Raw genomic sequence first — 27,732 nt, forward strand, 5'->3', positions numbered from 1 at the left:
GCAACTCTACATAAAATATCTCTCGCCATCACTCCGACCTGCACCAGACGCCAAAGCCATACTCTCTTCAGTATTGAAAGTTGTCAGCTGAGAAATATAAGAAGGAATTGACACCCATGGGCGACAATCGAACTCAGATTCATTATCTAACACATCAATGAGACGTGTCTTAAGCCTAGGCTGCTTTGTAGACCAGCGCATAATCCTGGCATTATCTTTCTCAGAGAAAATTTGACGAGCATCAGCATTCGGTCCTTGCAAGATAGTACGTGAAATAGGTGTGTAATTCTTGAATTGTTCCCACATCAAAGCTTGAAGAAACATCGTATTGGCATAACATTCGATCTTCATAAAGCCATTTGATACACTGGAGTTTATAATCAAGGAGTCTAAGTTAGAGTACAAAGAACCCAAGAATCACGAACGACTTCAACAAATTTCCACTATCTTCAAATATGTCTCTGGACAGCCATAAACATAAGAAAGCAGCAGTGGATAATATACCGTCAACGGGATTGTCGGGGGCCTCATCTCTTGGCCACCAACGTGTTAACCAGTGAGCATAACAACCTTTGTTGCCGGACACCTTATTAATCTCCTCCATTGCAGCGCTGTCAAGATGTTAGAAACTACCGTCTCCTCAGCTGAAAGACCCTCAGGGAGATTTCCTGTGATTGGGAGATGCAACAAAGCGACTACATCCTCTAAGGTGATGGTAAATTCTCCCCATCTGCATATGAAGGTATGGGTCGGAATGCACTAACGAGAAAGTAGAGCCACTATACCTCGCACATCATGAAAAATGAACAAGTCTCCGGATGCTTGAATATCCCTTGTTACTTGTGCCTGATTCAGCATAGCTCTAACGCGAGGGAAACCCAGCATATGTCTCGCTCATCCAGAGAATATTTCTAAAGATCGTCGAGAAAGCTTAAACTCTGTGATTGATGCAAGGAAAAGTCCTCGTTCAAGACAAAATCGGATCACTGTCTTAGGAGTCACCAATTTCTTTTGAGTAACACTTCTGGGATTTATCAGAAGACGATACGCTAGGGTTTTGAGACGTTTTTCGGTTTCCTGCTGAACCTCAAAAAACGCATCATCTATATTCGGAACATTCTTGATTCCATGTGTCTCTTCTTCTTCTTCACCAATAGAAGTCGCATCCATGCATGTATAATCTCTGGAGACGTCATTTTCTTGAGAGTCAGACATCCTTGCGAAGTAGCTGTAACATGCACACGATACTCTACTTCAGTATATCATCCATATAAGATGCAAACTTCGACAAGATGATGGAATTATACACACGGAAAAACATCTGCGAAAATGGTAATTCTTAACTCTTACCTTTTTACGATTCCACTAGTAGTGATTGTAATGTAAGAGTTAACACTTCAAAACTTGCTCGTTTCTTCGAAATCTACAAAAGACGAGCGAAACTCAGGTTTTCATAAAATCATGAACACTTCTACTGTGTGAACATTCACCATAGAATTATGAAAACTAAACAATATTTCATCATAAATAATTGTTACTTTAAATATTACTTAAAATCAGCTTTGATTTTCAAAATATATTTATATATATATATATAACGTGAATTATTCACGTAAAAAATAGATTTTATTATTTTAGTGTGAGTAAAACTCACGTAAAAAAAACCGTGAACACGTCACGGTTCTATACGTGAAATTTTGTGGATATTTCACGGTTTATAAAAAAAAAAAATCTTTTCCTTCGTACGATCGTCCGTCTTCGAAACGAGGGTTTATTTCGATTTTGTGAAAGTTCACACCTTTTAAGATAAAGTTTTGGTTTTCATGAAAGCTCATAAAGAAAATTTTATCACTAGACACGGGTCTATATAAAAATCTCTCTTCTAAATCAGGGATTATTACTAGTTTTTTAAACTAACGATCGAACGAACATACGTTTTTCAAACAAGAGTTTTCTACAAAACTCACACTCATATATAGAGCAGTGCTGTCCCGCGCAGCTGTGCTGGACGTCAACATAAGCAAGCACATTACTGACCATTGGATCTGTTTATGGATGGTTGGATTAAATTCTATTTTCTTTCGTAAATATTTACAGCTAGCCAACTTATGATATTAGAAATAGGTCCCTATCTTCCAAAATATAAAACAAAAATAACCCTCCAGTCCACATATTACCATCCTTATTCAGAAACCAATCCTCCATCAACGGTATTTTTGAGAGAAATTTAATGTAAAAAATGTCTGGTAGGTTTAATGGTGTTGAAGATGATGATGCTATGATGATTAAAGGTCATCAATTACACACACATATATATGCAGTTGAATTCGAATTAAAGATGATGAAGATGAGTACCCGAACTCATGTTATTTCTGTTATCTGCGATTATAGGTTCTGATCATGGGGATATATTAGGGCTAAATTAGTTTTGTGATTATGCAAAAAAAATAAAACAAAAAAGAGAGAAGAAAATAAATTAGGGAAAAAATTGGGCGAAATCTGATTGTATACTTTAGTTAGGGATTTTTTTTTTCCAAAATCATGTTAACTTTCAGGCTTCAATTTTGTATCAGTCTTACAGTATTATTTCTACGCAAGAGTAGAAATGTGTTCTCAGTGTTACTGTTTGCTTCCTTTGATTATATACAGTCCATGGCATAATAATACTGAATGATATGATGATCACTTAAATTACTGCATTTCTGATCTGTCGGTGATATGATAATCATTGAATCTACTAGATTTTGAATAAAATTATTATCGCTTCTCTAAGTTAATGGTATGTTATAAGAAAAATGATATTCAACATCACCGGAATAAAGAAAACCAACCAAAAACAGTTGACGGGTGGTCACTTGTTTTTGTTTTTCTAGCAATCCTGATTCATTTGTCTAAGGTGTGTAGCAGAATATGATCATCATCTTCTCGTTAAGATAACTACAACTAATTGGTTGCACCAAAGGATTATTAAACAAGACAGAAAGTGTGAAAACAAAACCCTAGAGACCTATTTCTAGTATCTTAAGTTCGCCAGCTGTAAATATTTAGGAAAGATACGTGGAATTTAATCCAACCATCCATAAACAGATCCAGTGGTCAATAATGTGATTGCTTATGTTGACGTCCCGCGCAGTTGGACATCACTGCTCTCGTATATATGCACATATATAACTTTGACATGAATGAAACGTGAACAACTCATGAAACAACAAACTTTTAAAAAATTAAATAGAAAATCACGTACATGTCGGCGCCGGCCGGAAGTTGGCTGGACGGTGGCTGCTCCGGCTGGACGGTGAATTTCCGGCGAAAATTTCCTTCCCCTGGCGTGAAGGAGATGAAGAGATGAAGGTGGTGGTCGATCAGAGGTGAAATAAAAAAAAAAAGATTAATCCCTTTTATATCAAATTTTATTTCCAAAACCTAATTTCACAAGGATTTTCTTATTGGGCCGGACCCGTGAATCCTAAACCGACCAAGGTTCCGTCATCAAATCAGCGGTTCTACACCAATTTACACTCATTAGATGATGTTCTATCATGCCACTGGGATCTTCGTTCAAGCCATGGTTCGCTCGTGCAATCGAAAATCCGGTAACATCTTATTTTACGACTAAGTTCAACTACTTATTTTCGTCTGTAACAAGAAAATTACCATTTAGTGATGACTGAGGAACATGACTGTCCCTCACTAAGCATGAGACTTAATGTAGATGGTGGATTTTCGACAAAGGGTAAAATCGTAAAACCATAATTATACATGCTCCTGATCCAGCCATCAGGTGAGTATTGAGACTCATGTCTCTCATCGAAGCATGAAAGCTCATGCCACAAGAATTTCTGACTGAGAATACTGTCTCTCAGAGTATCTTGAAAAGCCTCTGATCGAGTATATTACTCCTTAGAACATGTGTATGCAGTCTCTCAGCTGAGACCACGGCATATCTCATAAATACTGAGCAATTTCAGTAATCACTTCAGTAAAGAATCGAATGATTGGACGGCTCCTAGATGTATTACTCACTAGTACATAGCACTAACGTCTTCAGGATGTCGCAATATTTCCTGACTTTATAGAATAAACATTCAAATCGAGAGTTCTGCTTCAGCTAGCTCATACCTCGATTTTCGAATAATTATAATGCTCCTAGACAACATGTCTGCTAGTATAGAACCATCAATTAATTATTTCTAGTCGCAAGATTCATCAATTGAATTCCTAGAAAAATATTCTACGTCCTGTACAATATTTCGTTACTTCAATTTATGGTTATTCCCAGCAGAATTCCATGGGTTATTAGTAAATATTCAACGTACGGGCATCTGAGCCACCATCGAGTAAGCCCCAAGAAAATGGTGCAAGTGTATTCAGCAATAAATGCACGAGCACCTGAATGCACGAACGAACATTCGATAACACGAAGGAACGATCAAACCATGTATAAAATAATAATAAAAAAATATCTAAAGAAGGTGTTAAGGGGACCAAGTCCACCGATCGGCCGGTTAAGCCGCCATGGTCGGTCCCACGCTTCTCCCTTTAATTTATCATGTTTTATTATTTTCCTTGATCCCATGAAAATCCATTCAATTGATAAAATTCATTCGTTTCATGATATTTCCTTCACATTAAGGAAAGTGTACAAAAATTACATAAAATTAGGAAAGGTGTCACGGGACCGTGGTCACTAGCCGGCCGGCCATGCCCTAGCTGTGACCGGTCCCACACCTTGTAATTCCTTATTTTATTAATTATTTCCATCATCTCATGGAAATTCCTTAATCCTATGAAACTCCTTTGTTTCATGGTATTTCCTTCACATTAAGGAAATTATACAAAAATTACATAAAATTAGGAAAGGTGTCACAGGACCGTGGTCACTAGCCGGCCGGCCATGCCCTAGCCGTTACCGGTCCCACACCTTGTAATTCCTTATTTTTTTTAATTACTTCCATCATCACATGGAAATCCTTTAATTTCATGATATTTCCTTCAAATCATGAAAATGATATAAAATTAGGGGAGACTCACGGGATCGGGCCCTGGCTGGCCGACCATGCCCAAGCCGGTCCCACACTCCCTTATTTTATTATTATTAATATTATTTGTTTCCCTCATCTCATGGAAACTCCTTCACTTCAAGGAAATTCTTTGATTTCAACAAACTCCTTGATTTCATGATATTTCCCTAAAATCATGAAGATAATATAAAATTAGGAAAAGTGCCATGGGACCGGGATCATTGGCCGGCCATAGCCGGTCCCACACGTCATGATTCCTTCATTTTATTATTATTATTTCCTTCATCTTATGAAGTTTCCTCAGTTTCAGCAAAATCCTTGATTTCTTCATATTTTCTCAAAATGTTGCTCAAACGCACATCAGAAAATATCAAAATTCTCAGGACTGAGACGCGGAAACTTTGGCGATGTGAGCATGTTACCTTGACCGACCAAGGTTGACTCTTTGGCTTGCAAGGAGCCGGTCTCATGCATTTTCACAATTTGACCTAATTTGCACAATTGCACGCATTAGTTCCAGAACTCTTCCAAATGACTTGGAATTTCATAAAATGATCGTCAGTCGATCCCGTGACCAACCAGAGCCGGCTCCATGACCTCTTGGTCGGTGATAAGCACGTAAGTGCTATGTTTTATACCCATATTTATATTAGTAGGACTCGATATTTGGGCTAATAGCACTATTTTAATGGTTTTGTAGAAAGCACAAGCGTATTCGATCATCCGGAAAAATACTAGCTAAATGGAAGCTAAAGAGATATTTACATCATAAACCTCTACAGTGCTGCTCAAGGGCCCAGAATGAAGAGGAAGTTGAGTTGATGGTGGGCTGCCATATTGTCTCACCGGCATCAGCCATTTCATTGCCAAAGAATTGTGTACAAGATAGCAGGTGGATTCCGCAGAAGGCTAAAGATAAAAACTGATGTGCCAAGCCCATCCATCACTATCTCATTCTCTTAATGGAGTTTTGCATACACGAATGGAGACGCAGGTGTTGGTATCCGGTGATGATATAATGGGAATCAACAAGCAAGCAGCTGCAGTCATCTTATATTTCTTGGTTGGGAACTCCCATCTCTTCATCTCGGCCAAGTAACGGAGTTCATATCTCTTCTTCAAAAGTCAGCAACACCTGTATATTACAAATTGGCCTTAACTTGGTGCCGTGAAAGCAGCAAATGGAGAAAAGACTTGCAGCTGATTTGTACTGAGAATTATGATATCAAGTGAGAATTAAGAAGCAGCAAAGCCAGGGAATGGAGACGAGACCGTGACGTTCAGTTGGCCAGAGAGAAAGCATTGAAAGCTGTCGGAGTTGAATTGTTGAATCGGTGCAGGCTATAGTAATGGAGTTGATCCATTGAGACGGAAAAGAGAAGAAGGCTGCATGGGAAGGAAACGAAGATGGCAGCAAAACAAAGTCGGCGTCTGTACGTGCATCGACTGGTTGGAATTTGACTTGCTGAGAACTGAAATGGGTTCTTGCTGCGAGAGGTGTTGGCTAGATGTGTTTGCATGGGATTCTGGAATTAAGGAAGTGTTGGTTCCTGGCAACTGTTGCAGTATAGAAACGATGGGTTCATGGCGGCATCGGATGGAAGTTGGTCAGAGAATAAAAAGGCAGTGAGCAGAGAAGAAAGAGGTGTTGGAGGAGAAGCTGTACGTTAGCTGTACATGGAGATCTCAGCGACAATACAATGGGAATGGTGGCATCGATTGGTAAATTTCAGACGTACAAAGGAGAGTCTCATTTCATTTTTCAATTCAGCAGCTGGTGGCGTTTCTATCTCATGGCAGCAACATGAAGACGAAGAAAAGGTCTAGATGAACAGGCAGTGGTGATGGTTCTGGTACCTCAAATGAGTTTGTTTTGCTGGTGGAGGAAGTGTTTGAGTCAGTCTCAATTGAAGCAGTGGTGTTGCAGCTGAGTTGAATGATGGGTGTTGGTTTTTAGAGCTGTACACAGATCTTTGAGAGCTGATTCCAGCAAGTGTTGTCGTCTAGTCAACTGGTGTTGTCTCAGTGATCGACAAAGATGAAGGAGCTGGTGAACAACTGGAGGCAGTGGTGATTATCAGGTCTGCAACAGATTTTTGTAGGTGTTTGTTCGAATGCAACATGAGTGCTGCTGTTGTTGTGATGATTTCAGAAGTTAGATGGTCGCAGAATTGCAACTGCTGGTGGTAGCAGTGACAGTAACATCACTGGATTTGAGGGTGCTTCTGAAATTTAGAAAAATGAAAGTTGGTGTTGCGGCTGGCCGGTGAAGGAAAAGGCTAAAGGGACAGAAAATGGAAATTAGTGAGGGTCGGAAATATAAAGGAAGTTGGGTCTGATTCTGGATATTGGTGTACTGGGCCTGGCAGTTCGGGTAGGTCTAAGTTGGAGTTCTTCACAGCACGGTATTTATGTCAGAGAGAAAGAACAAAAAAGGAGGAGGCCGGCGGTAGAGCCCGGTTTGGAGGATACAGAGCGACGAACATAAACTTGAGAAGGAAGAGGAGGCCGCGGAAGTGTTTTGGATCCGAAGAAAAAGAGGCGACGGAGACGATATTGGTTTAATCGTTTCTCTTTTGCTATTATTTTTGATGGGTTTTAAGAAAACCCTTTGATATGTTCTAATCCTTTTGTAGCTAGGGTTTTATGGAGAAAACTACTTCTAGCATTAAGACCATTTGAATCGATTTTGAATAATTTGGGATTAGGCTATGTAAATTGCATTTCGAAATCCAATACTTATGATTGATTGATTTTATATAAAGAATATATGTTGTTGCCTCACAGGCTTTGTATGATATAAAAGCCTAAATGCATAAATGTGTTTGGTTTTGCAATTGTATTTGTTAGTATTTGATAATTCATGCTTAGGTTAATTTTTTTGATGGGTTATGCTTAGACGGCGCAAATAGTGATTGTGAACATATAAATTATGTTTTCGATAATTCTCTCGTCATTATAATTCGATAGGTCATGCTTAGAAATTTGATGGTCTATACTTAGGAGATGCGAGTTTATGGTCGGAGATTATATCAATAATAGGTGTTGCAATAGAACAAAGCTATCAACACATATTTGGAATTAGAGTTCTTTTTGGTGCATAATTATAAATAGTAGTGGAATCCCTAGACCCTGGTTACCGACTCCTTCTCATTGCATTTAACTAATTCTTTTTATTTTCGTTCTTTTATTTCTTTAATTCTAAAAATCCAAAAAAGTCATTGCTGGTTAATTGATTGAGAATATTGATTATTGGTATTTCCACCGCTCTCTGTGGGATCGACCCGTACTTGCCTCTGTCTACTAGTTAGACACCATGCGATTGCGGTTTATTATACATATCAGTCGGTCCTTCATCTCTTCATATTTTGTTAGGTTTTATCACCTAAGGTTCAGACGAGCATTATTTCAATAAATGATTAAACCAGCATTTGATCATCTTTTCACCAACTGGTCTTCAAGAGACTTTGGTATTTTGCTCACTAGAGCATCTGGGCGCTACATGGTCGATCCATCATCCCATGTAGTCGGTCCCTCCTTCACTCCGTGGTTGATTTTCAATAAATCATCAATTGATCAGCAATTGATCAAAATTAGGGTTTCGAATCCAAAGCTCCGTAAAACATAATTCTGAGCAGATTCAAACACTAATAATTTTACGTTGATCCCGTGATCAACATTCTAATACTCGGTTCAGTTGTCAGTATTTTAAATTAATGTTTTATTTGGTCATGTTACCAATAATTCATCAAACGAGCAACAATCGCTCAAATGAGCAATATTTGCTCAGACTAAGGAATATTGGTTCAACTATCAATATTCAACAATTCATCAAGTGAATAATATTTGTTCACCTTAACTATCAACGTTTATTCGACAATTATACTTCTGTCTCAACAGACATGTTCAATTCATGAGTCCCAGAACATTTGTTCGACTCGGCAATGCAAGGACTCATCGTCCCATGAAGTCAGCAACTGACTAACTAAATACACGTCTGCCTTGCAGAACCACAATCACGAGACATCAATCGTGTTACATGGGGGGATATTATCTAGGGTTTTGGTCTGGCGGTCTACGGCACGTGTGTTCATACACACGATGAGAATGTGAGCAAGTCGTGCAATCAGTTGGAAGAGTTAACAGAGTAGTGGATGGAAAATCAACCAAGTCTCCGCACGATGAACAACTGGTTTTAACACGATTCCCACTTCCCCACTCTTTGACTCCAGCAACTTTCACACTTCATGAGATCAAGGTGTTTACAATTCTAGCAATATAAATAAGTCTCTGAATCATGATTGAAACAACAAACAATTCTCGATAGACAGTCTTTCGTCTACACGAACTCATCGTCTTAGCAATTACTCTCAACTGAGTAAACTCAATCATTCAGAAACTATTTTCACGCAAAATACTCAACACACCAATAATCCTTGATCACCATTGATCTCACACATTTCTCAGCTTCCCTCCTACAGACCGACCCATCCTCTCTTGTGACCAAATTGACTCCGAAACGACCATTGTCTTGGTTTAGACCGGAGTCCTACAGATTGATCTCTTGAACTTAAAACACTCCCTTCTTGCAGTGCATCTGTGTGAGGTTAAGCATTTCACTCGGTTCAAGGAGTCTCCTCCGCACGGTCGTCTCCTCAATTCCGTGAAAACCAGCAAATTGTTTTTCCCCATCTACACTCTCAAGAGAAGGTTTGGCTTGTAATGAAAATTTCTTATTAGCCGAACATTTAACTAGTAAGTAGGTCGAAAGTTACAAACTATAAATTCGGACAATAACTATTGTATCTCGAGTAAGCTGAACTGTTCATCTTCTGTAGTATACAAGTTAGGTTCGGCTGACAATTTCAAGCCGAACTTATCTCTGATTCGCCGAACTTGGGTGAAAAAAATCATTTTTTTGATGATTTCAACCTACACAAATGAAATTAAACATAATGTGAAATACTTGTGCGTTGCTAGCATTGGGTTTCTCATCGTTGTATTCATCTTCTGGATTTGTCTCATAAAAATACAAGTTTTTCCTCACTTCCCCTTCTTCTTCTCCAAAAAACCTAACCTTTTTTTTCTTCCCCTAAAATTTTCATCAACACAAACTTTTATAACTTAATTATCTTAATCACTAATCATTTACATTAAACACTAATCAAAATTATTCATTATTATTAACACTAATACAGAAAGGTAAATTTTCCATTACCAAAAATATTTGGTTAAGGGGTTATTGGATTTACTATTTCCAACCCGTTTTTGTCTTTATTCAGTATGCCCTGAAATTTTCTTGTATGCCCTAAAACAGGGTTCTTGTTAAGTTTGGTTAAAAATTCAAATCTAGAAAGGCTTAAGCCAGCCCAAAGTATTAGCCAATTAGTTTTCAAGCCACCCTACATTTGTTTTCTAGTTCCGCACTGCCATTAGCCGATCTTGGACACTTTTTGCTTATCCCCCTAAACTATTTACCATCTCAGATGAAGCATGACAAACAAAGAACGATATATAAATACGTTAAAAAAAAAAACAACAATTAGGCTAACCCCTATGGGCTAGATTGGAGTGTTAGATTGGCCAAAAAGTGTTGCAAATCAAAAAATAAGTGTTGTAAAAAAGTTAACAGTGATAGTTGATAGTTCTCTCACCTAGCAAGTGCTCGCGGTCCAACTATCAGCGAGATTGAAATGATGAACCGTTCGGCGCTCAAAAAGTGACATAAACGCCGAACCATTCAGCGCTGGGAGAAATTTTTTTGATCCAACGACTGAGATTTAAAGCGCCGAACGGTTCGGCATTATATGGTGGTCCCGCTGCTAGATTAGCCATCCCATAGGACTTAGGAAGTTGCCCATGCTGACGTGGATGGCCAATCTAGCAGCTAGATATCTAGCCCATAGGACTAAGCCTTACAACAAAACGAATAATCCAACACTGTCGAGTTCCACAAAAAGAACCGATAACCTCCACAGACCCATGATTTCCTTCAACTATATAATACAGGCAAAAAAAAAAAAAACCTCTTACACCACGATCCCAGTACAGACCAGAGCACACAAAAACTAGGAACTTAAACAGCGTCAGGATAATCGATTTTTCTCTTTCATAAGAAAATTTCAAGTTATTCTTTACGATTACATCACAGTAAAATTTATAAGATTTAATCCAACAGTACAAGTAAAGTAGAAACAAACCGTTGAAGAAGCCATATATACATGGTCGCTTGTGAGTAGTCAACCTTTTTCCCCTAGATCATGATTTTCGGCAATGAGAAACTCACTACCTTTAAGGGAAATAAAGCTTCATATTGCTCTAAATGTACATTGGAGTATTCTGGTTCAGCCTCCTCTCTATCGGAATCACTAGTTCTCAGTACTCAGTAGAGACACCATGTGCTATAGAGTTGCTCTTGTTTATGGCATTATGCCCACTTTGAATACTTTTGATACTCCTGAACAGAATTATAGTTACATGCATCAAACCACTGAATTATAAAGTGAATATATCAACTATTTAACTACAAAACTACTGCAAATTTACGAGACACCGTAGTCTTTTTTTTGTGTGTGCGTGCGTGTGTGTACGTCTGTGAATGGATAAGTCAGACTAGAATTCACCATTAACATCTTCTCAGCATCTTTTAGAGTCCATGAATGTCCCTTTTCTACTGCTTTATCTGCCAGCTGTTTTTTCTTCTCCTTTGACTTCACCCAATCAACCATGTTTCTTGTGTGTATAGCTCTATCTGGTTTTTCAAACTAATGAAGTTTTTCCTTTTCCTCTTGGAAGTCGACACAACCCAAGGCAATCAAATCTTTACTGTCTTCTTTATGGAGATTCAAGGCGGAAAAGTTCTCATCAGGGTTCCTCATTTGTCCATTCACATCTAAGTGTCGGTTCACATAAAGATTGCCAAAATTCTCAACCTAGTCAAGGTACATAGGAACATGGTCAAGGAAATTAGCAATAACATTCCAATATCAACAAGTTGCGGAAACTCTGATGTTTCTAAATGGCAAAACAAACGGGACCAGGAACCTAGCAAAATTGTGTAGGGGATAATTCATTAATTCTTTAAAGTCTCCCATGTTCTTCTACACCGAAAAACCTCTTGCATTGTTTGACAGTGACTAATTTTGGCAATAGAATAAAATATATTAGTTGTCAGAACGGGAAATGCGCAATGAAATCCAAACTATTCTACAGCTTCAAGAAACCCTTGCATCTACTCCTTTCCTCAACAAATGTCTAACCTTCCAAATACAAAATTTAACGAAGATGGAAAGTGGCCATACCTCATTCTCCCACTGTATTTTAAGCTCAAATAAGTGCTCATATAATGAATTCTTTTTCTGTTCAGTAGCAGTCAATTTCACTTGCAGTAAACTAATTTCATTATTGATGCGTTTCACTAGTTCCTTCAGAGGTTGAATTCTCTGACTTGTTAAATGCTTCTGTTTTTTCACAACACCCAAATCCTCCACTCCTACACACTATACATAAAACACAGATGACAAATTGTTCAAATACGAGATAAAAACAGAAACACATTGATCCAATAATAGACGTCACTTACCTCAACCTGGTTTCTGAAGTTTTGATCCCAACCAAATTTAAAAGCTTCATAAACATTGTTCCTTCTCTTATCGAAATCCTTTTTCTTTGACCCACTCGCAATAAATGCATCTCTCGTCCCCTCGAGTTGTTTAATCTCCCTAAGGAGATGTTTTTCCTCAACTAACGTGTTTTTCCCATGTTGCATTCTAGAATGCAAGCTACGAATCTGTTTTGCCAACAAATTCCTCCATTAAAAAAGTAATATAATTTCCAATATATACTGTATTTAATATTTTTGATCTAGAACACAAATTCAAGCTACGAAGGAAGATATAATATATAGAATACAATTGTTGTTGGGAAAAAAAAGACAGCTAACCCAGCTAGCAGGTGGTTGAAAAGAAGTTTATAATACATGAGAATGAAAAGAAAGAGACCGAGAATGAGAAAAGCTTACATGACAATTAAGCTCCGTATTTTTCTCTCTTGTTGTACACATTTCAGTGTGGAGCTTCATTATAGCTTGATTCAAATGATCTATTTCAAATTTCTTCACATTCAATGACAATGGCTAAAAGATACCAGAGTGATAACAAGTCTGCTTTATCCAACTGCCCAAACAATTCAAAACAAAATAATTTTTTTTCTGTTTTTGGACACCAATAGATTAGCATCCATCATAACAAAGCCTAATTGAGAAAAATTATCGAAACTCCTTGTTTAAAGTAAAATGAATTTACTGCACCAATCAATACGTCTACAATACCTGTCTCACTGTTATGGCTTTACTAATCTGACCCCAAGCTTATTTATTCTTCTTAATCTCCTTCTCAACTTGATAAATTTTGGTTTCCAGCTTTAAGTTTTCGTATAATTCATACTCCGCAAAATAACAAGAATCAATTTGTTTAGGTTTCAGGCAATCACCAACAGATTCATCCATAACAAGAGAACTAAATTGTACTAGCTGATATGATCCTTGTGTATGAATCATTTTTTCCATATGATTCTCGTGTAAGCAAATCCATTCTCCATCTAATTCATCCTCCTCAAAACGTGCAAATTTTAAACTGTCTTCTACTATTTCCATTTCCTAAGATTTCGGCAAAGACTTGACACAGAGACAGAATATCAGGAGAATCTCCTTGAACCTGAAGAGAAAGTAAAATAAACTCTATCAAATGTAACCTACTGAAAGAAGACTCAAGCTGACTGTTTCCAAATGAAGAGTTCAAAGGCCATAATCAGTAAGGACTTCAAAAGACAAAATGAAACAAAACTCTCATAAAAGCTAAAGAGAAGAATGAAAACAGGCAGGTAGATGAATAACTTTAAAATCTAACTAGAACCTCAGAATTCTGAAACAGATAAAATAATAGAATTCATAAACAGAGTACATAAGTAACTTACTGGCAAAATTGCAAAATTATATGAGAAACAGGTGGTACTAAACCTACAACAGATAATCACATTTTCTAAGGCAATCTGTAGTTCAAAATCTATTATAATTTCCAAAGTATTTTTCAAAGATTCCTTCAAAATTGGGCCGCAAGAAAACCAAATTTATGACATCCATTTGACTTTCATTTTATTTTTCTATTCCCTTTAATCAGTTCTCAATTCCAAATGCTTCAGCAGAGAGAGAGAGGGAGAGAGAAATGACAAATTAATCTTTTATTAATCTTGTCTTTCTTATTTTCTACCAAGGTGGGGTTTGTTTCTTTGTGTCAAACTAGGATGTATCGGTCTTTAGAGAATTGAATTTTTATTTTCAACCAGACTCTTGTTTAAGTCACATATAATGTACTCAAGGCCCAAGGGTCAGAAAGTTGCACGGAAGTTACGCCTGAATGAGTCGCACAACTTAACAAAATGCATAAATACCTCAATATGAAATTATTTGAATTGATCAAGATAAAAAATATGTATACATATATATATGCACGAAAAAAAGAAATGAAACGGTGCAGAAGAACAAACTTATACATAACAAAGGGATGAATAGAGACCACCATCATCAATAATGTATGCATTTCTAAACACTACGGTAGCTTTTTGTTCAACCTCACTATGACCACAGAGTCGAGCAAAATTCAAGCAACACACTGTACTGAGACCTTTATTCATATGACCACTTGTTATGGGTTCTAACAAGAAAGACCAAACCACACCTCCAAAAAAAATGGTGCTGCTTTTGAATTTGAGGCCCAGAAATTCATCCAATCACTCCTATTAAATGTGACAAAACTTTTCTAATATAATGTTTGTACCGCAAATTTTAGCCGCAAGAATGATCACATGCCAACCCTATCTGTAGGTGGTGTTGGCATTGAGCATATGCTGGCCCAAAAGATTCCAGATCTAGCATGATTCTCTCCTCTAAACAGGAGGAGATAATTTATATACAACCGAGCTCAGACCCACTCAGGCATGCATAATTAGAACAATGACAACCACGTTTATCTTTTCAATATACTACTCTGCAATATTTCCCCTTCTCTAGCCATATCATGTCTAGATTACTGGATTCTTCAAAGTTAGTAATAATCAGAAACAGTACCAGACCAGCACAAAGGTGCTCTAGGGGCGCCAAAGTTGGTGTGTTTCAGCAGTTTTCTAATGATTCCTCGGCGCCTCGCCTAGCGCCTAATACAACATAGGATCAAAGTAGTAAGAACAAATACCTGATTTGGTATACCTCGTCGACTTTCTACCTTGATCATCCTTCTGGCAATGAATTGTGACTACACCTTGTATATGAACAAAAAGAAATATGCACAAGATCAGTGTCACTTACATGTCTACTTCTTCAATTTCATTCAGTATCCTTGAACTGAATTACAGATAAATGTCTACTTCTTCAATTTACAGATAAAAACATCAAACTACTAAATTTTCCTCCTAAACATCAACTACAAATTTTTGAGACTTGGTAAGCTTTTGTTTTAGAGTTTAAAATAGTTAAGTAAGACTTCCCCCTAAGATCATCTCAACATCCTTTCGCATTCATGTTAGTACTCTGACTACTGTGTTATCTCCTAGCTTCTCTTTCATCTCCCTCAACTTTGCCACATCAACTACATTTCCTAATTACATATGTTTCTGTGGTCTTCACACTCATAAATGTTTTCCTATTTCCACTAGGAAGTCATCACCATCTAATGCCATCAAATTTTTGAAGTCTTCCTTACAGATTTTATCGCCCGGAAATTTCTTATCAGGTACTCCATTAGCCCATCCCTATCTAAAATCTGGTCGTAGCCTGGATAACAAATTTCTTTCGCATTTTTAATTATAATGCCTAATTTCTGTTCAAGGGGGACATGAAATGTTCTATGACAACTCTAGATAGGAAAAACAAAGAGAACCAACAAACCTGAGTACTGGATAGTCCTTCTAAGTCTGCTATGCTCTTCTCTGCAACAAAAATCTCTCGTTTTGTTTTAAGAGTGTACATTTTCTGCACATACATGAAGACATCAAGAAATTCAATTAATTTGTCACTACTCCGAAATTTGAGCAAGGCAATCCAAGCTCCTATACAATTACAACAACTAAAATTCTTCCTTCTAATCGATTTTACCTACAAATGAAAGAAATAAAAAACAGTTAGAAAGGTAACTATGAGTTGACTTCCAGCGGGAAGTTGGAACTCATTAGACACAGACACAGATAGATAGCCAATTTCACAAAATTCTAGGTATTCAAGATTATCAGCATAATTCTACAAGTAACAATGAACTCTCGAGACTAAACAGTGTTTGATAGTTTAGGTTAACAAAATCTCTGCAAATTATTTGAAGAGATTTATCATCTCGACCAACAATCAGACGCTAATTAATCCAGTAGGTATTTCTTCAATCACCACAGATTCACAACCCATTCAAAATCAACATCTAGAGACGATTTTCTAAGCGCTGTGTGCATAATGCGAAGAGGTATAGTTTAGGGTTTCTCTTTTGCATCTTGTTGTGAGCACTAATTAGGTTACGAGGAGATGGTGTGGGATGGTCTGATTCAGGGTTCCCTGGAAACAAATAATTTGGTGGCGGTCTGTGTGGTGTGGAATGGTAACTGGTGAGTGCGGATCAGCGAGAAGAGTAGCCACGTTGGGGATGAGTTTATTCCACACTTCAGTTCAAGGTGCAAGCAATTACAACAAAATCAAACCAAACGAAAAAATTCCACACTTGAGTTCAGGGTTCCACAAAAGCACATACAAGCGACAACCTCCAGTCCACTGATTTCTTCAACTATATATAGTATATACAGGCAAAAGAAAGGAAAATAAACAACACTTCCAGTACGCATCCCAGTCCAGACCGGATCACACAAAAACGAGGAACTTAAACATCGTCAGGACAATTGATTTCTCTCTTTCATAAGAAAATTTGAAGTTATTCTCTATGACTACATAGAAGTAAAATCTATAGGATTAATCCAACAATATAAGTAGAAACAAGCTGTTGAAGAAGCCGTAAATGGAAAAGTTTCACATTGCTCAAAATGTACATTGGAGTATTCTGGTTCAGCCTCCACTCTATCGGAATCAGTGGTCCTATATAGAGACACCAGCTACCATAGAGATAATGACACACTGCTGCTTATGCCCACTTAGAATTCTTTTGATACTCCTGAACAGAAATATGGTTACACACATCAAACCACTGAATTCCAAAGTGAATATAACTACCGAACTTTTTTTTTTTTGTGTGTGTGTGTGTATTTTGTGAATGTTGGTTTCCCTTATCTCATCCAGAGGATTTGAGATATTGGTGTCTACCAACATAATGTTAACTCCATTTTGTAAGCTAGAAATATTAGCCGAATTAGAAAAACAAACATCTGATAGTAAAGCAGAATTTAAAAAATGTGGCATCAACACCCATTGTTGTTTATGAATCTCTTGTTTACGCGCTTCTTTTGCCAAAATGTCTGCCACTTCGTTGCCCTTCCTGTTCTTAAACATAAAAACCCAAAAAGTTTTCACATGTCTTCAAAATCTTCACAGCTTCAGATACTATGGCTTTGTTTCTCCAAAAGATGTTGCTCTGCTTATCCTGGGCATAAAGGATGAGCTTCTGACAATCACCTTCCACTGAGAAGTTCTTTAGGTCCATTCTTTTTGCCCAGTTTGCTGTTTCCAGCATACTCAGAGGCTCTGCTTCTTCTGTTGTGGAGGCCCTGAAAGCCCCAGCTGTAGCTTGGATTGCACCACCTGTATCATCTCTCAGAATTATACAATGTCCAGCAGGAGTAGAAGAATCAAACCAAGAAGCATCAAAGTTTATTTTGAGTTGGTTTACTTGGGGTTTTGACCATCTACTAGCATTTATATCAATATGACTATGTAACACAGAAGTGGTATTATTTATAACTCCATGTTTTAATTATCTCAGAGAAGACCAAAAAGCCAAGTGCCTCTGAACAGCAAGAGATAGTTGAATGCTTGTTGTTGATTTGGATTGAAAGATTCGTAGACATCTTTCTTTCCAAATCAACCAACATTTAGTAGTCATGATTTCTATCTCAGAGTTTTCATATATACATACTATCCAGTTAGAATACATTTGTGCAAAAGAGTAATCTAAATTACTACTATGATTTATAACCACAACAGGAGGAAGTAAAGCCACAGATTTAGCATAACGGGATTCAAAAAAAAAGTGCTTTAAAGATTCACATTCATGATCACAGAAAATGCATTTTATATCTATATCATCCATATGTTCACTCAGTTTTTTCCTAACAGGCAAGGCATTATGAATACACCTCCATAAGAAGATTTTTATTCTTTGCGATACATTCAACTTCCAAAAAGATTTCCAAAAAACAGTTATATCAGTATTAATGGAAGCCAAAGAAGGATTTTTCAGTTTTTTGTACATTGATTTAACCGTAAAATTTCCATCATTTGTAAGCAGCCAACGTAATCTGTCTTGTTTCAACGTACCATTCATATTTGTGAAAATTCTAATTCCTAGAATCTTATCAGCAATTTCCGAAGTAAAGTTACTTTTAACTTTCGTTACATTCCACTTTTTGGTATTCGAGTCTAACAACTCAGATACAAGTGTTAAGAGATTGTGTTTATTACCACAGTAAGATATTAGGTTTTGTTCCATACCTGGTATCCAAATGTCAGTCCAAATGTTGATAGACTTACCGTCGCCTACCTCCCAGCAACTGAATTTGTGGATTAGAGAAACCCCCTGCATAATGCATCCCCAAATCCACGAAGCATTGTAATGTTTTTTGGCATAAAAAATAGTTGAGTTTTTAAAATATTTGTACTTAAGAACAGTGCCTAATAGAGTATTCTGCTGTGTTACAATCCTCCAAGCTAGTTTAGCGATCATTGCCTTATTCATTTTATTTGCTTCCTTAAAGCCTAGACCACCTACTTCGACTGGTTCACACATAAAGCCCCAACTGATGGGATAGTAACCCTTAGAGTTCTTTTGTTTTCCCCACCAAAAGTCCCTTTGGACAGCATCTATTTTGTCAGTGATTTTTATAGGCAAAGAAAAGCACCCCATTTGGTATATGGGCAGGCTAGATAAAGCAGATTTAATAAGGACTTTTTTACTTGCTTGAACTAAAGTTGTGCCATTCCAACTTTGAGCTCTGTTTTCCATATTGGTGACAATCTTATCAAAAGTCTTGATTTTTGATCTATCAATAAATAAAGGAGCTCCTAAGTAGGAATCTGTAATGCTGATTTTCTTAATCTTCATAAGTCTAATCATAATCCTTTGAAATTTTGAGTGAATTCTTTTGCTAAAGAAAATGCCTGACTTAGAAAAATTTATGAGCTGACAGAAAAAAGAACGACCAATCCTACGACTAGTTCTTTTATGAGCTGACTTAGAAAAATTTATGTACATGAACCATTTATTCGTATCATCATATGACTAGTTCTAAGACAAACGACCAATCCTACGGCTCCAGAAAAAAGAACAAAAAAAGGCACTGCTTTTGAATTCCATAGTATAGGAATTCATCCATCCAGTACTATTAGACGTGATGAAACTTTTCTCTAACATAAGTGGCGGGTCATTGAGCATATGAGGGTTCAAAAGATTCCAGCTACACCACATGATTATCTCCTACAAACAGGTAGAGAGAACTCATATATAACCGAGCTCAGACCACAACAAGCATGCATAATTTTGAACAATAACTATTAACAACAATGTTTATCTCTTCCATTAATACAACTCTGGCAATATTTCCTCTTCTCTCTCGTCCTATCATGTCTAGATTACTGGATGTCAGAATTAGTAATAATTAGAAACAGTAACAGACCAACAAAATAACTATTGTGGATCCAAGTAGTAAGAGCCCATACCTGATATGGTATACCTCGTCGACTTCCCCGTCATCCTTCCATCTATGAGTAAACGGCATTTACCTACCAACAAAAGAAGCAAAGAACAGTTAGAAAAGTAACTATGAGTGGACGCTACAGCGGGAAATTGTTGAAAGTTGGAACTGTAAAGCACAGAAAAAGAGCAAATCCAGTTGACAGAATTACGCAACCTTTGATTGCCAATGTATTTCACTGAATTCTGGGTAATCAAGATTATCAGCATAATTCATTTCTACTGCAAGTAACACTGAACTCTTCCGGACTAGTGTTTGATAGTTGATTAGGGTAACAAAATCTCTGCAAATTATTTGAAGAGATTAATCATCTCTACCAACAATCAAAGAATAATCAGTATTTTTCCAAGCGCTTGTTTGTGTGGATAGTGAGCAGGTATAATTTAGGGTTTCCTCTTACTAATTTGTTGTGAGCACCAATTAGGTAATGTGGAGAGTGTGTGGGAAGGTCCGATCTACGGACTGCTGGAAACACATAATCTAGTGATGGTTGTGTGGTGTGATGTGGTGAGTACGAATTATAGAGAAGAGTAGCCACATTGGGAATGAGCATGAGCGCCCAAGACCAAGCCATGGTTACCTCAAATTCCCAAGGGAAAAATCTTGACAAACCGATAAAGGTGAATTCTAAAGTTCACTCCCACTCCCAGGTTTGGAGGAGTGAGATTTGGAATCATTTCCCGTCATTCTAACAGTAGATTATTTTATCTAACGGGAAACCAAGTGCGATCAGGGCATTCTTCTCTCTGTAAAGGGATTCCATACAATGAAACTTTTTAAATCTCCAACTTCTGGAGCAGCCATGATGTACAAATTCAAGTTTCTGATAATTTAGTACCCCATTTACCTACTGCAGCCCACCATTGATCCTTTTTGAAGTGCAAATGCGCAGCTCATTGGCGAATAAGGAGGAGGCAGGTCTTCGATCACATACAGCAAGAAGCCTAAGAACATTTTAAGGAAGGAGGATATAAACTATATCAGGACTGAAGCTTTAACTAATAAAAGAAAATCATAATATTTCAGGTAGCTAGTGCAGTTGGAACAATAAAAGCTCTGAATCATGAAGTTAAAATCCAACCAATTAAACATTCTTTTAGTTAGAAAAGACTGAAATGAAATAGAGTCAAAGTTTTTCAACTAATGGCGAAAAATCATGTTTAGCCTTCGATCATATGACCATAGTATCAAACACACACACAAAAAAAAGTTGATGCAGGTGGTCAAGGTTGTCGTAGAAGTGAAGGTCTGTAGAATGCATGGCTTTGTGCAATCTCTATGCGATCTCGTGGGTCATTCATGGTTTCATCCCTCAGTGTTTGTAGAATGGCTTGCGAAGGAAGCTCCCTACAGAAACCAAACAAACAAACAAAAAACAAGGCGCAAGAAAACGGTAATCAAGATGCACTCCCGGAATTGTCTGTCTGAAATATAAGAATTAAGAGATCTCCGACACTGTTCCTAAACTGAAGTGGTTTTTAAAGGTCTGGTTATTACCTATGGAATGGCGCAAAACAGTAGTGAAATGAATGCCTTTCTAATTTTCTTTTTTTGATCACTAAAAAGCCTTCCTAGATTTCAACAATTTCCATCACAGGACTTAAGTTCAAACCATAACATATTTCTTAAAACTGATACTCTGAAATCTGAGCAGACCATGACCTGTATCCGAGAAGACAAGTTTAAACCAGTTTACCGTTCTCAAGAATATTTTTCCAACTTCCCTCAGATAATGAACACAGGTTCGAACACAGTAATAGTTCAGACACATTTCTTTTTTCATTTTCCAATTCTATTGTAAGTTTTATTTGAATAGATCTTGAACAGATATCACACAGAATAAATGGAGAAAGTTAGTGGAGAATATAAATTTTACCTTTTAATCAGTATTTTATAAAGTGTTTTCAGTATGGGGCAAAGCTCAGCAGGTGCAACGGGCTTGTTTTCTTCAGGATGTGGGATGCTCAAAGAAGCCTGGCTTAACAACTCATAAAATGCTCCCACAGCAGATACCCCCTAAGCAATAAAGAATGCATGAAGTTAGTGTTGCTTATTTTCATGCTTGCCTGTGAAAATTTTGAGCAGCAATAATCATCAACTTGTGCAGTTCCTTAAAATCATTAAAAAGAAAAAATCAGCAGAAAAGAAAAAGTATATACAAGGTTCTGCACCACCATAATTAGAATATTAACAATTTCCATAATAGTAAATAACACGTTGATACTTTTTTAAAAGAAAGTACTGTTATTTTCTATTCTAATAAAATCCAACATGATTGTATAACCAGGGAACCCACTTGAATCCTGTGTGAACACAGACACATTTACTGGACAGAATTATAAGAAGCTATGTTTTTACCTGAATCATTCCTTTTCCTTTGATGCTATCACCCATTTCAAGACTTATTAGTCCCTTGGCTAACATATGGCCGTACCATGCATTTCGACCTTTCAGTAGCGTCACATAAGTATCAGCCAGCAAAGGCCCAGAAAGTTTCTCTGGTTCTTCAGCCAGCAGATGAGTAATAAATATCATCTCTGATGTACAGTGTGCAAAATAAACTGATTTGCTGGTTGCACTTTCATTGGTTAGTGCAGCGACCATTCCTATGGAAGCCAACATTCATTTGTTGATAAAAAGAAAAGATAAAACAAATACTCCAATAGAGTCATATGTCAATATCACATAAAACAATAAAATGCCTATGCTTCATGTATTTTCTAAGGTAAACACGAGTTAGCCAACATGATTATTTCTTAGGAGGAACAGCCAATCATATACTGATTTCCTTGAATTGAATAGAATTACCAGAGAAAATTGGTATAAGCTTACTCTTTGCTCTTTCGGTTAGGGTAAAGAAAAGAATAACAAAAGAAATAGGTATGCTAATGAGGATACAAACAGAAATGGTTATTAGGTTTCAACAACAAGAACTTATTATATTAAAAGATGAGTAACAACTGTTTAACAGCAGTATGCACCATCTGAGCTGGGTTATGTCTCCTACTAGGCTATTACCTGCTTTTTAATTTCACCTTTTCATCAGGCCTATGATCCAAACCATTTGAATACGCTTCTAGTTAGTTGCCTAGAAAATCTTGGCTACGGTCACTAGCAATTGTGGCTTTCACCAAGTTCAAATCCCACTCAAGACCGCCTAACAACTGTACTTGAAACTACTTTATCTTGTTTACTTTCTCACAACTTGAAACTTATATGACACTTTTTCCTACAAACAAATTTGAAACCCCAACCTGCAATTAATAAAAACACAAGAAGGTTTCCTTCGCAAATATGACACACATTTCGTACACTAATACTGGTGCATTAATTACATAAAAATTCGAAAATCACATTCACCAAATTTAAAGCTTACGAGCTCCAATGGCATAAACATTCTTTAGTCCACCCATTACTTCATGAGTAACTAGATCACTGTTATCCCACACGATGAAATGAGGTTGTCTTAAAAACTGAGCGAGAGGCTTCCTCCACTTTTCAGCGCCACAGATTCGAGCATTGGCATACTCCATATTATAAATCTCTGAAGCAATATTTGGCCCTCCAAGATAAAGAATGTTCTCCGTAGGTACTTCAGCTGCCACACTCAAACAATCAGAGGCTGAAAAGGAAACAAAAAACTTCGGAGAAAAAAGAAAAGACAAAGAAACCTGTTTAACTAGCAATGAGAATTTTAATACCAGCAAGATAGAAAACTAGAAAAAGCAATCAGCAAATCTGGAAATAAAGCAAAGAAAAAACAAAAAAACAAAAGGAAGCAAAACACCACAGGAAGATTGATTGAAAACAAAAAACCACCCATGGCATCAATCAAAAGAGAACAAAACCTATAAATCGCAACAAAGTAACAGCAATAGGAACCACCAAGGGGATAACACCCAAAATCAATATACTTAAAGGCTTGGCTGGGAGATGTCAACTACTAAAGAAACACTTCAATTTATTCTTATACATGTGCATGGCCCTACTAGAAGAACATTGATTGAAAACAAAGAACCACCCATGGCACGTCAATTACCATAATTTATTTGAAATGTTCCATAAGCGACCCAAAGTAAGATCTACCGCAGTATAAAATGTTGGATAATGAGTAGACAGGACAAACTTCATGGTTTCATCGCTGTATCAAATTCAGCAGGGGAAAGATGCTGCATGTGGAAGTTGAAACTTCAAGAGGTGAATTTTTATGAAGATCTGAATGTTTATCTTGAAGCAGGTTGTAAATATTTCAAAGCCTTTAATTATACACCATTATACTCTATAATCTTCAAGTAAGTTTAGCTCATCACATTCTTCAGTATGCCAATTCATGCATCATAATAATTATTATGCCTTACCAAGCGAATGGGAACTGCAAGGGATCAGGGTTACCGAACTGAACAAAGATGGTTTGTCACAAGAACTTAAAACTAAAGCAGCCAAAAGAGCATAGATTCACAGAAATTAAGCCAAATGCACAAAAGACAATGTAATCTAAAATCAAGTAGGTCAACATTTAGACCAAAACAGGTAGTAAAAATCACCAAAAAAATCAAGAAATGAGAAGTTTTACTTGCTCGTCTAATCATCTGAGTGGGAGTTATGATATGAGGCACAGGCTCCAGTGCAGCTTCGATACCCTTGGTTAAAGATATGATAATGGGAGACATTCTTCTCTCCTTCCAATATCTACTAATCTCTTCAAATACTTCACGAGTTTCAGTTGACGGTAAGCCATTAATAACAATATCAGCATCCCACACTGCCTCCTGCAAGTTCGTAACAACCTTCATAGGGCAGAGGGGTGTGTCAATCATGTTCAAGCAAAACCCATCTTTCAGAATTTCATCTGCATGCAAGACTCGGTCACCTAACCTAGCTTCAACATATTTTAAATACGCGCAACGCCTTATAAGTCTTCGCAATATATCCTCTCTTGAATTGATAACTTCAAATAGGTGCTCCGCTGTGGATCTATCAACTGACCTTCCGGGTCTTCTCCATATCCTAATCTGAACTTTTTCTCGAAATTGGCCATAAGCATTTTGCAAAAGAGCTGCAAAAACACTACCCCAGGCACCAGCTCCAATACCCACAATATTTAGCTGATCACCCTCGGCTTTGCCAAGAAGACGCCGGAGTTCATCAAGCTTCTCTTCAGCAACAGCCAAATTGTTACCAGAATCATTTAATCCTTCAGAACTTCCATCCATTTCTTTTAAAGAACAATCGAATCAATTTTTTAAACGAATCACTCAATAAATGGAGCTATTAAATTACCTTTTGCATTGGATTAATTTGATCAGACCAGATAGATTCAATTTTCAAAGCTGGAAAGAGTTTTCTATTCAAGTTTGTGTTGACAATCGAATCGAACAAAAGAAATTCAACCAAATGACAAAAAACAGAGGTACAGAAATAGAACCTTTAATATTATCAAATGAAAGCTTATACTTTTGATACAGATTTCTGTACTTATATTCATTAACTGCGTTCAGCAAAACACCCAAAACCCCTGAGATAATGCTAACTTTTAGGTAGTCCAGACCTAAACTAGTGGGTTGCGTGTGGCCCATTTAGGACGCTCGTCGACATTGCTATAACCGGGACAACATGGACTGGTTCAGATTTGGGACAAGATGTGGCACAATCTGAATAGTGGAAAGGGGAATGATCATTGAGAGAGAAATGATCAAAGATCCGGAACGATTGTCCCATATATGAGCCATGTTATTTGTTTCAGCTTTAACATTTTTGCTTCCATCTAGTTCCTTCTTTTCTCTTTCTTTCTGACTGAGTTGTATAATTTGATTCCTTTTATCTGATTCATTCCATCTGAAATTGACTCGTTGCGTCTTATTCACAATTTTACGCGTTCCATATGTCAAAATAAATATGCTTGGTTTTTATAAGAAGAAAGTCGAATGTTTTAAGATTATTATTTTGCCCATATTAAGGTGCCATATCTCTCTCTTTTAATAAGTTTATGACCATTTTCCTTTTCTGTTTTTACTCTTTAAAATAAGGGTATCACTTTTTTCTTAAGAATAAATGAGGAAAAAACATGAGAAAAGAATTCAAATAATTGTTATTTCGTATGCGGAACCAAACAACCATATATTTCTAAAACGGAGGGAGTATTTAAATAAGAAGCTCCTGCTATACTATCTTGTTTAATTCAAGGAAAAAATATCGTTTGGACATTTTTTAGGTGGGCCCATGTCAGTTTAGTCCTTTGGGAAAACACCTTTACTGTTTGGTCCATAATTATTTAAAAATATTAAATGGACAAAAGTACCCTTCCGTGTTAATTTCTACTTATTTTTTTGTAGCAGTTCATTCGTCAAAATGAACTCCTGTTAATTTCTACTTATTTTTTCAGAAATCACCTATATAAACCATAATTCATTCCAGAAATGAACTCCATATAAAAACCTAAAAAACCAGAGTTCATTCCAGAAATGAACTTCATATAAAAACAAAAAATAAACGGAGTTCATTCCAGAAATGAACTCCATATAAAAACTTAAAAAAAAACAGAGTTCATTCCAGAAATGAACTCCATATAAAAAACCTAAGAAAACAGAGTTCATTCCAGAAATGAACTCCATATAAAAACCTAAAAAAACAGAGTTCATTTATGGAATGAACTGCAGCATCATCATCTTCATCATCTTCGTCGTCTTCAACAGCAGTAGAAAGAAATTCTTCGTCATCTTCAACAGCAACAGAACTCTGTTTAACACGAGCAGCAAACACCTATAGCACATCGTCTTCAACAGTAGCAGCAAACAATAACAAGAGATATTTATCATCAAAATCAGTCATCGTCTTCAACAGCAACAGATCAAGACGTCTTCATCGTCTTCATCATATTTAAACAACAGATCTCGAAATCTTCAAACAACAACTGCAGATCTTTATCGTCTTCATCGTATTTAACAAAAAACAGATGATGAAAAATAAAATTACCGATCTCATCGTCTTCCATTATCAACCTTCATCATCTTCATAAAACCCTAAAAAAAATCTTCATCTTCTGCAAATAACAACAGCAGAAAAGAAAAAAAATAGGAGAGAAAAACTAGATCTGAAACTAAAGAAGAGAGAGAGAGAGAATTTGGAAATAAAAGATTTTCCTCTGATTTTTTAAATATATATGGTCCCATATTAAAGGGTATTTCTGCCACTATAAAAGGAAAATTACATCATCCATGACGTCATTCCGCGTGGGTATTGTCCACCCTAGGGAAAAACCATTATTTTTAGGACCAAACTATAATTTATATTTTCAAAAAGGACCAAACAGACAGTTGACTGATTCAACTGGACCAAACTCATCCTAATATATTATTTCTAGGACCTATTGGTATTTCCTACTTAATTCAATATAATATTGACCTTTCCATTAATTCTTTTTAAGAATCTCCTTTTTAGAATCCAAACAAACATATACTGAGGGGGTAGGGTACAAAATTATACATGGCTCAAATCTCCCAGTGAAATGGACGAATCGAATCAGACTTGTAATCAGGTATCAGATATCAAAATAGTGGAAAGAACCAGAAAACAGACTGACCAAGGATGAGTCGGACACCGACTTAGATCTCAATATACATCCAAACAAACAAGTTGTACGTTAATAACATTGTTAACGGAGTTTTTGATTACAAAGGAGAGAGGTTATAATCTCCTTACATTAAGAGAAGATTACAAAATGAGTTTATACACACGGCGAGAGTTGTAATATTAAGAATGAATG

At 36.8% G+C, this 27,732-nt stretch overlaps 2 protein-coding genes across 8 annotated transcripts; both read right to left on the bottom strand.

Annotated features, from left to right (window-relative positions):
- Positions 1-11,014: 11,014 nt before the first annotated feature.
- Positions 11,015-17,034, bottom strand: LOC113319335 (proton pump-interactor 1-like). 7 transcript variants are annotated; one of them, XM_026567594.1, is made up of 8 exons: positions 16,805-17,034; positions 15,961-16,044; positions 15,269-15,334; positions 13,351-13,735; positions 13,042-13,195; positions 12,604-12,810; positions 12,323-12,520; positions 11,017-11,953 (listed from the first exon to the last, which is right to left on the bottom strand). In XM_026567594.1, the coding sequence occupies exons 5-8, from the start codon at positions 13,099-13,101 to the stop codon at positions 11,786-11,788; spliced, it is 633 nt and encodes a 210-aa protein (XP_026423379.1). In that variant the 5' UTR covers positions 13,102-13,195; positions 13,351-13,735; positions 15,269-15,334; positions 15,961-16,044; positions 16,805-17,034; the 3' UTR covers positions 11,017-11,785. The 7 variants fall into 7 exon arrangements, 6 of the variants coding, with proteins under 6 accessions (XP_026423384.1, XP_026423379.1, XP_026423381.1 ...); XR_003345381.1 differs by lacking the exon at positions 16,805-17,034 and having other exon boundaries at positions 11,019-11,478; positions 11,645-11,953; positions 15,961-16,794; XM_026567599.1 differs by lacking the exon at positions 16,805-17,034 and having other exon boundaries at positions 11,015-11,478; positions 15,961-16,794.
- A 4,052-nt stretch (positions 17,035-21,086) lies between these two features.
- Positions 21,087-25,431, bottom strand: LOC113318997 (probable glycerol-3-phosphate dehydrogenase [NAD(+)] 1, cytosolic). Its single transcript, XM_026567300.1, has 5 exons — positions 24,544-25,431; positions 23,347-23,568; positions 22,329-22,576; positions 21,847-21,986; positions 21,087-21,317 (listed from the first exon to the last, which is right to left on the bottom strand). Exons 1-5 carry the CDS (start codon positions 25,181-25,183, stop codon positions 21,194-21,196), a joined length of 1,374 nt encoding a protein of 457 aa, XP_026423085.1. The 5' UTR covers positions 25,184-25,431; the 3' UTR covers positions 21,087-21,193.
- Positions 25,432-27,732: the final 2,301 nt, after the last annotated feature.

This window comes from Papaver somniferum, chromosome 10, assembly GCF_003573695.1.
Source record: "Papaver somniferum cultivar HN1 chromosome 10, ASM357369v1, whole genome shotgun sequence".
Classification (NCBI taxonomy): domain Eukaryota; kingdom Viridiplantae; phylum Streptophyta; class Magnoliopsida; order Ranunculales; family Papaveraceae; genus Papaver; species Papaver somniferum.

Coding starts and splice junctions, on each gene's coding strand:
- LOC113319335 (XM_026567594.1), bottom strand. CDS start 13,101: ATGAAGCTCCACACTGAAATGTGTACAACAAGAGAGAAAAATACGGAG. Junction 12,811..13,041: donor ATACGGAGCTTAATTGTCAT/GTAAGCTTTTCT, acceptor TTGGCAAAACAG/ATTCGTAGCTTGCATTCTAG. Junction 12,521..12,603: donor ACTTCAGAAACCAGGTTGAG/GTAAGTGACGTC, acceptor TTTTATGTATAG/TGTGTAGGAGTGGAGGATTT.
- LOC113318997 (XM_026567300.1), bottom strand. CDS start 25,183: ATGGATGGAAGTTCTGAAGGATTAAATGATTCTGGTAACAATTTGGCT. Junction 21,987..22,328: donor AAGGAAAAGGAATGATTCAG/GTAAAAACATAG, acceptor TTTATTGCTTAG/GGGGTATCTGCTGTGGGAGC. Junction 21,318..21,846: donor TATAAAATACTGATTAAAAG/GTAAAATTTATA, acceptor TGGTTTCTGTAG/GGAGCTTCCTTCGCAAGCCA.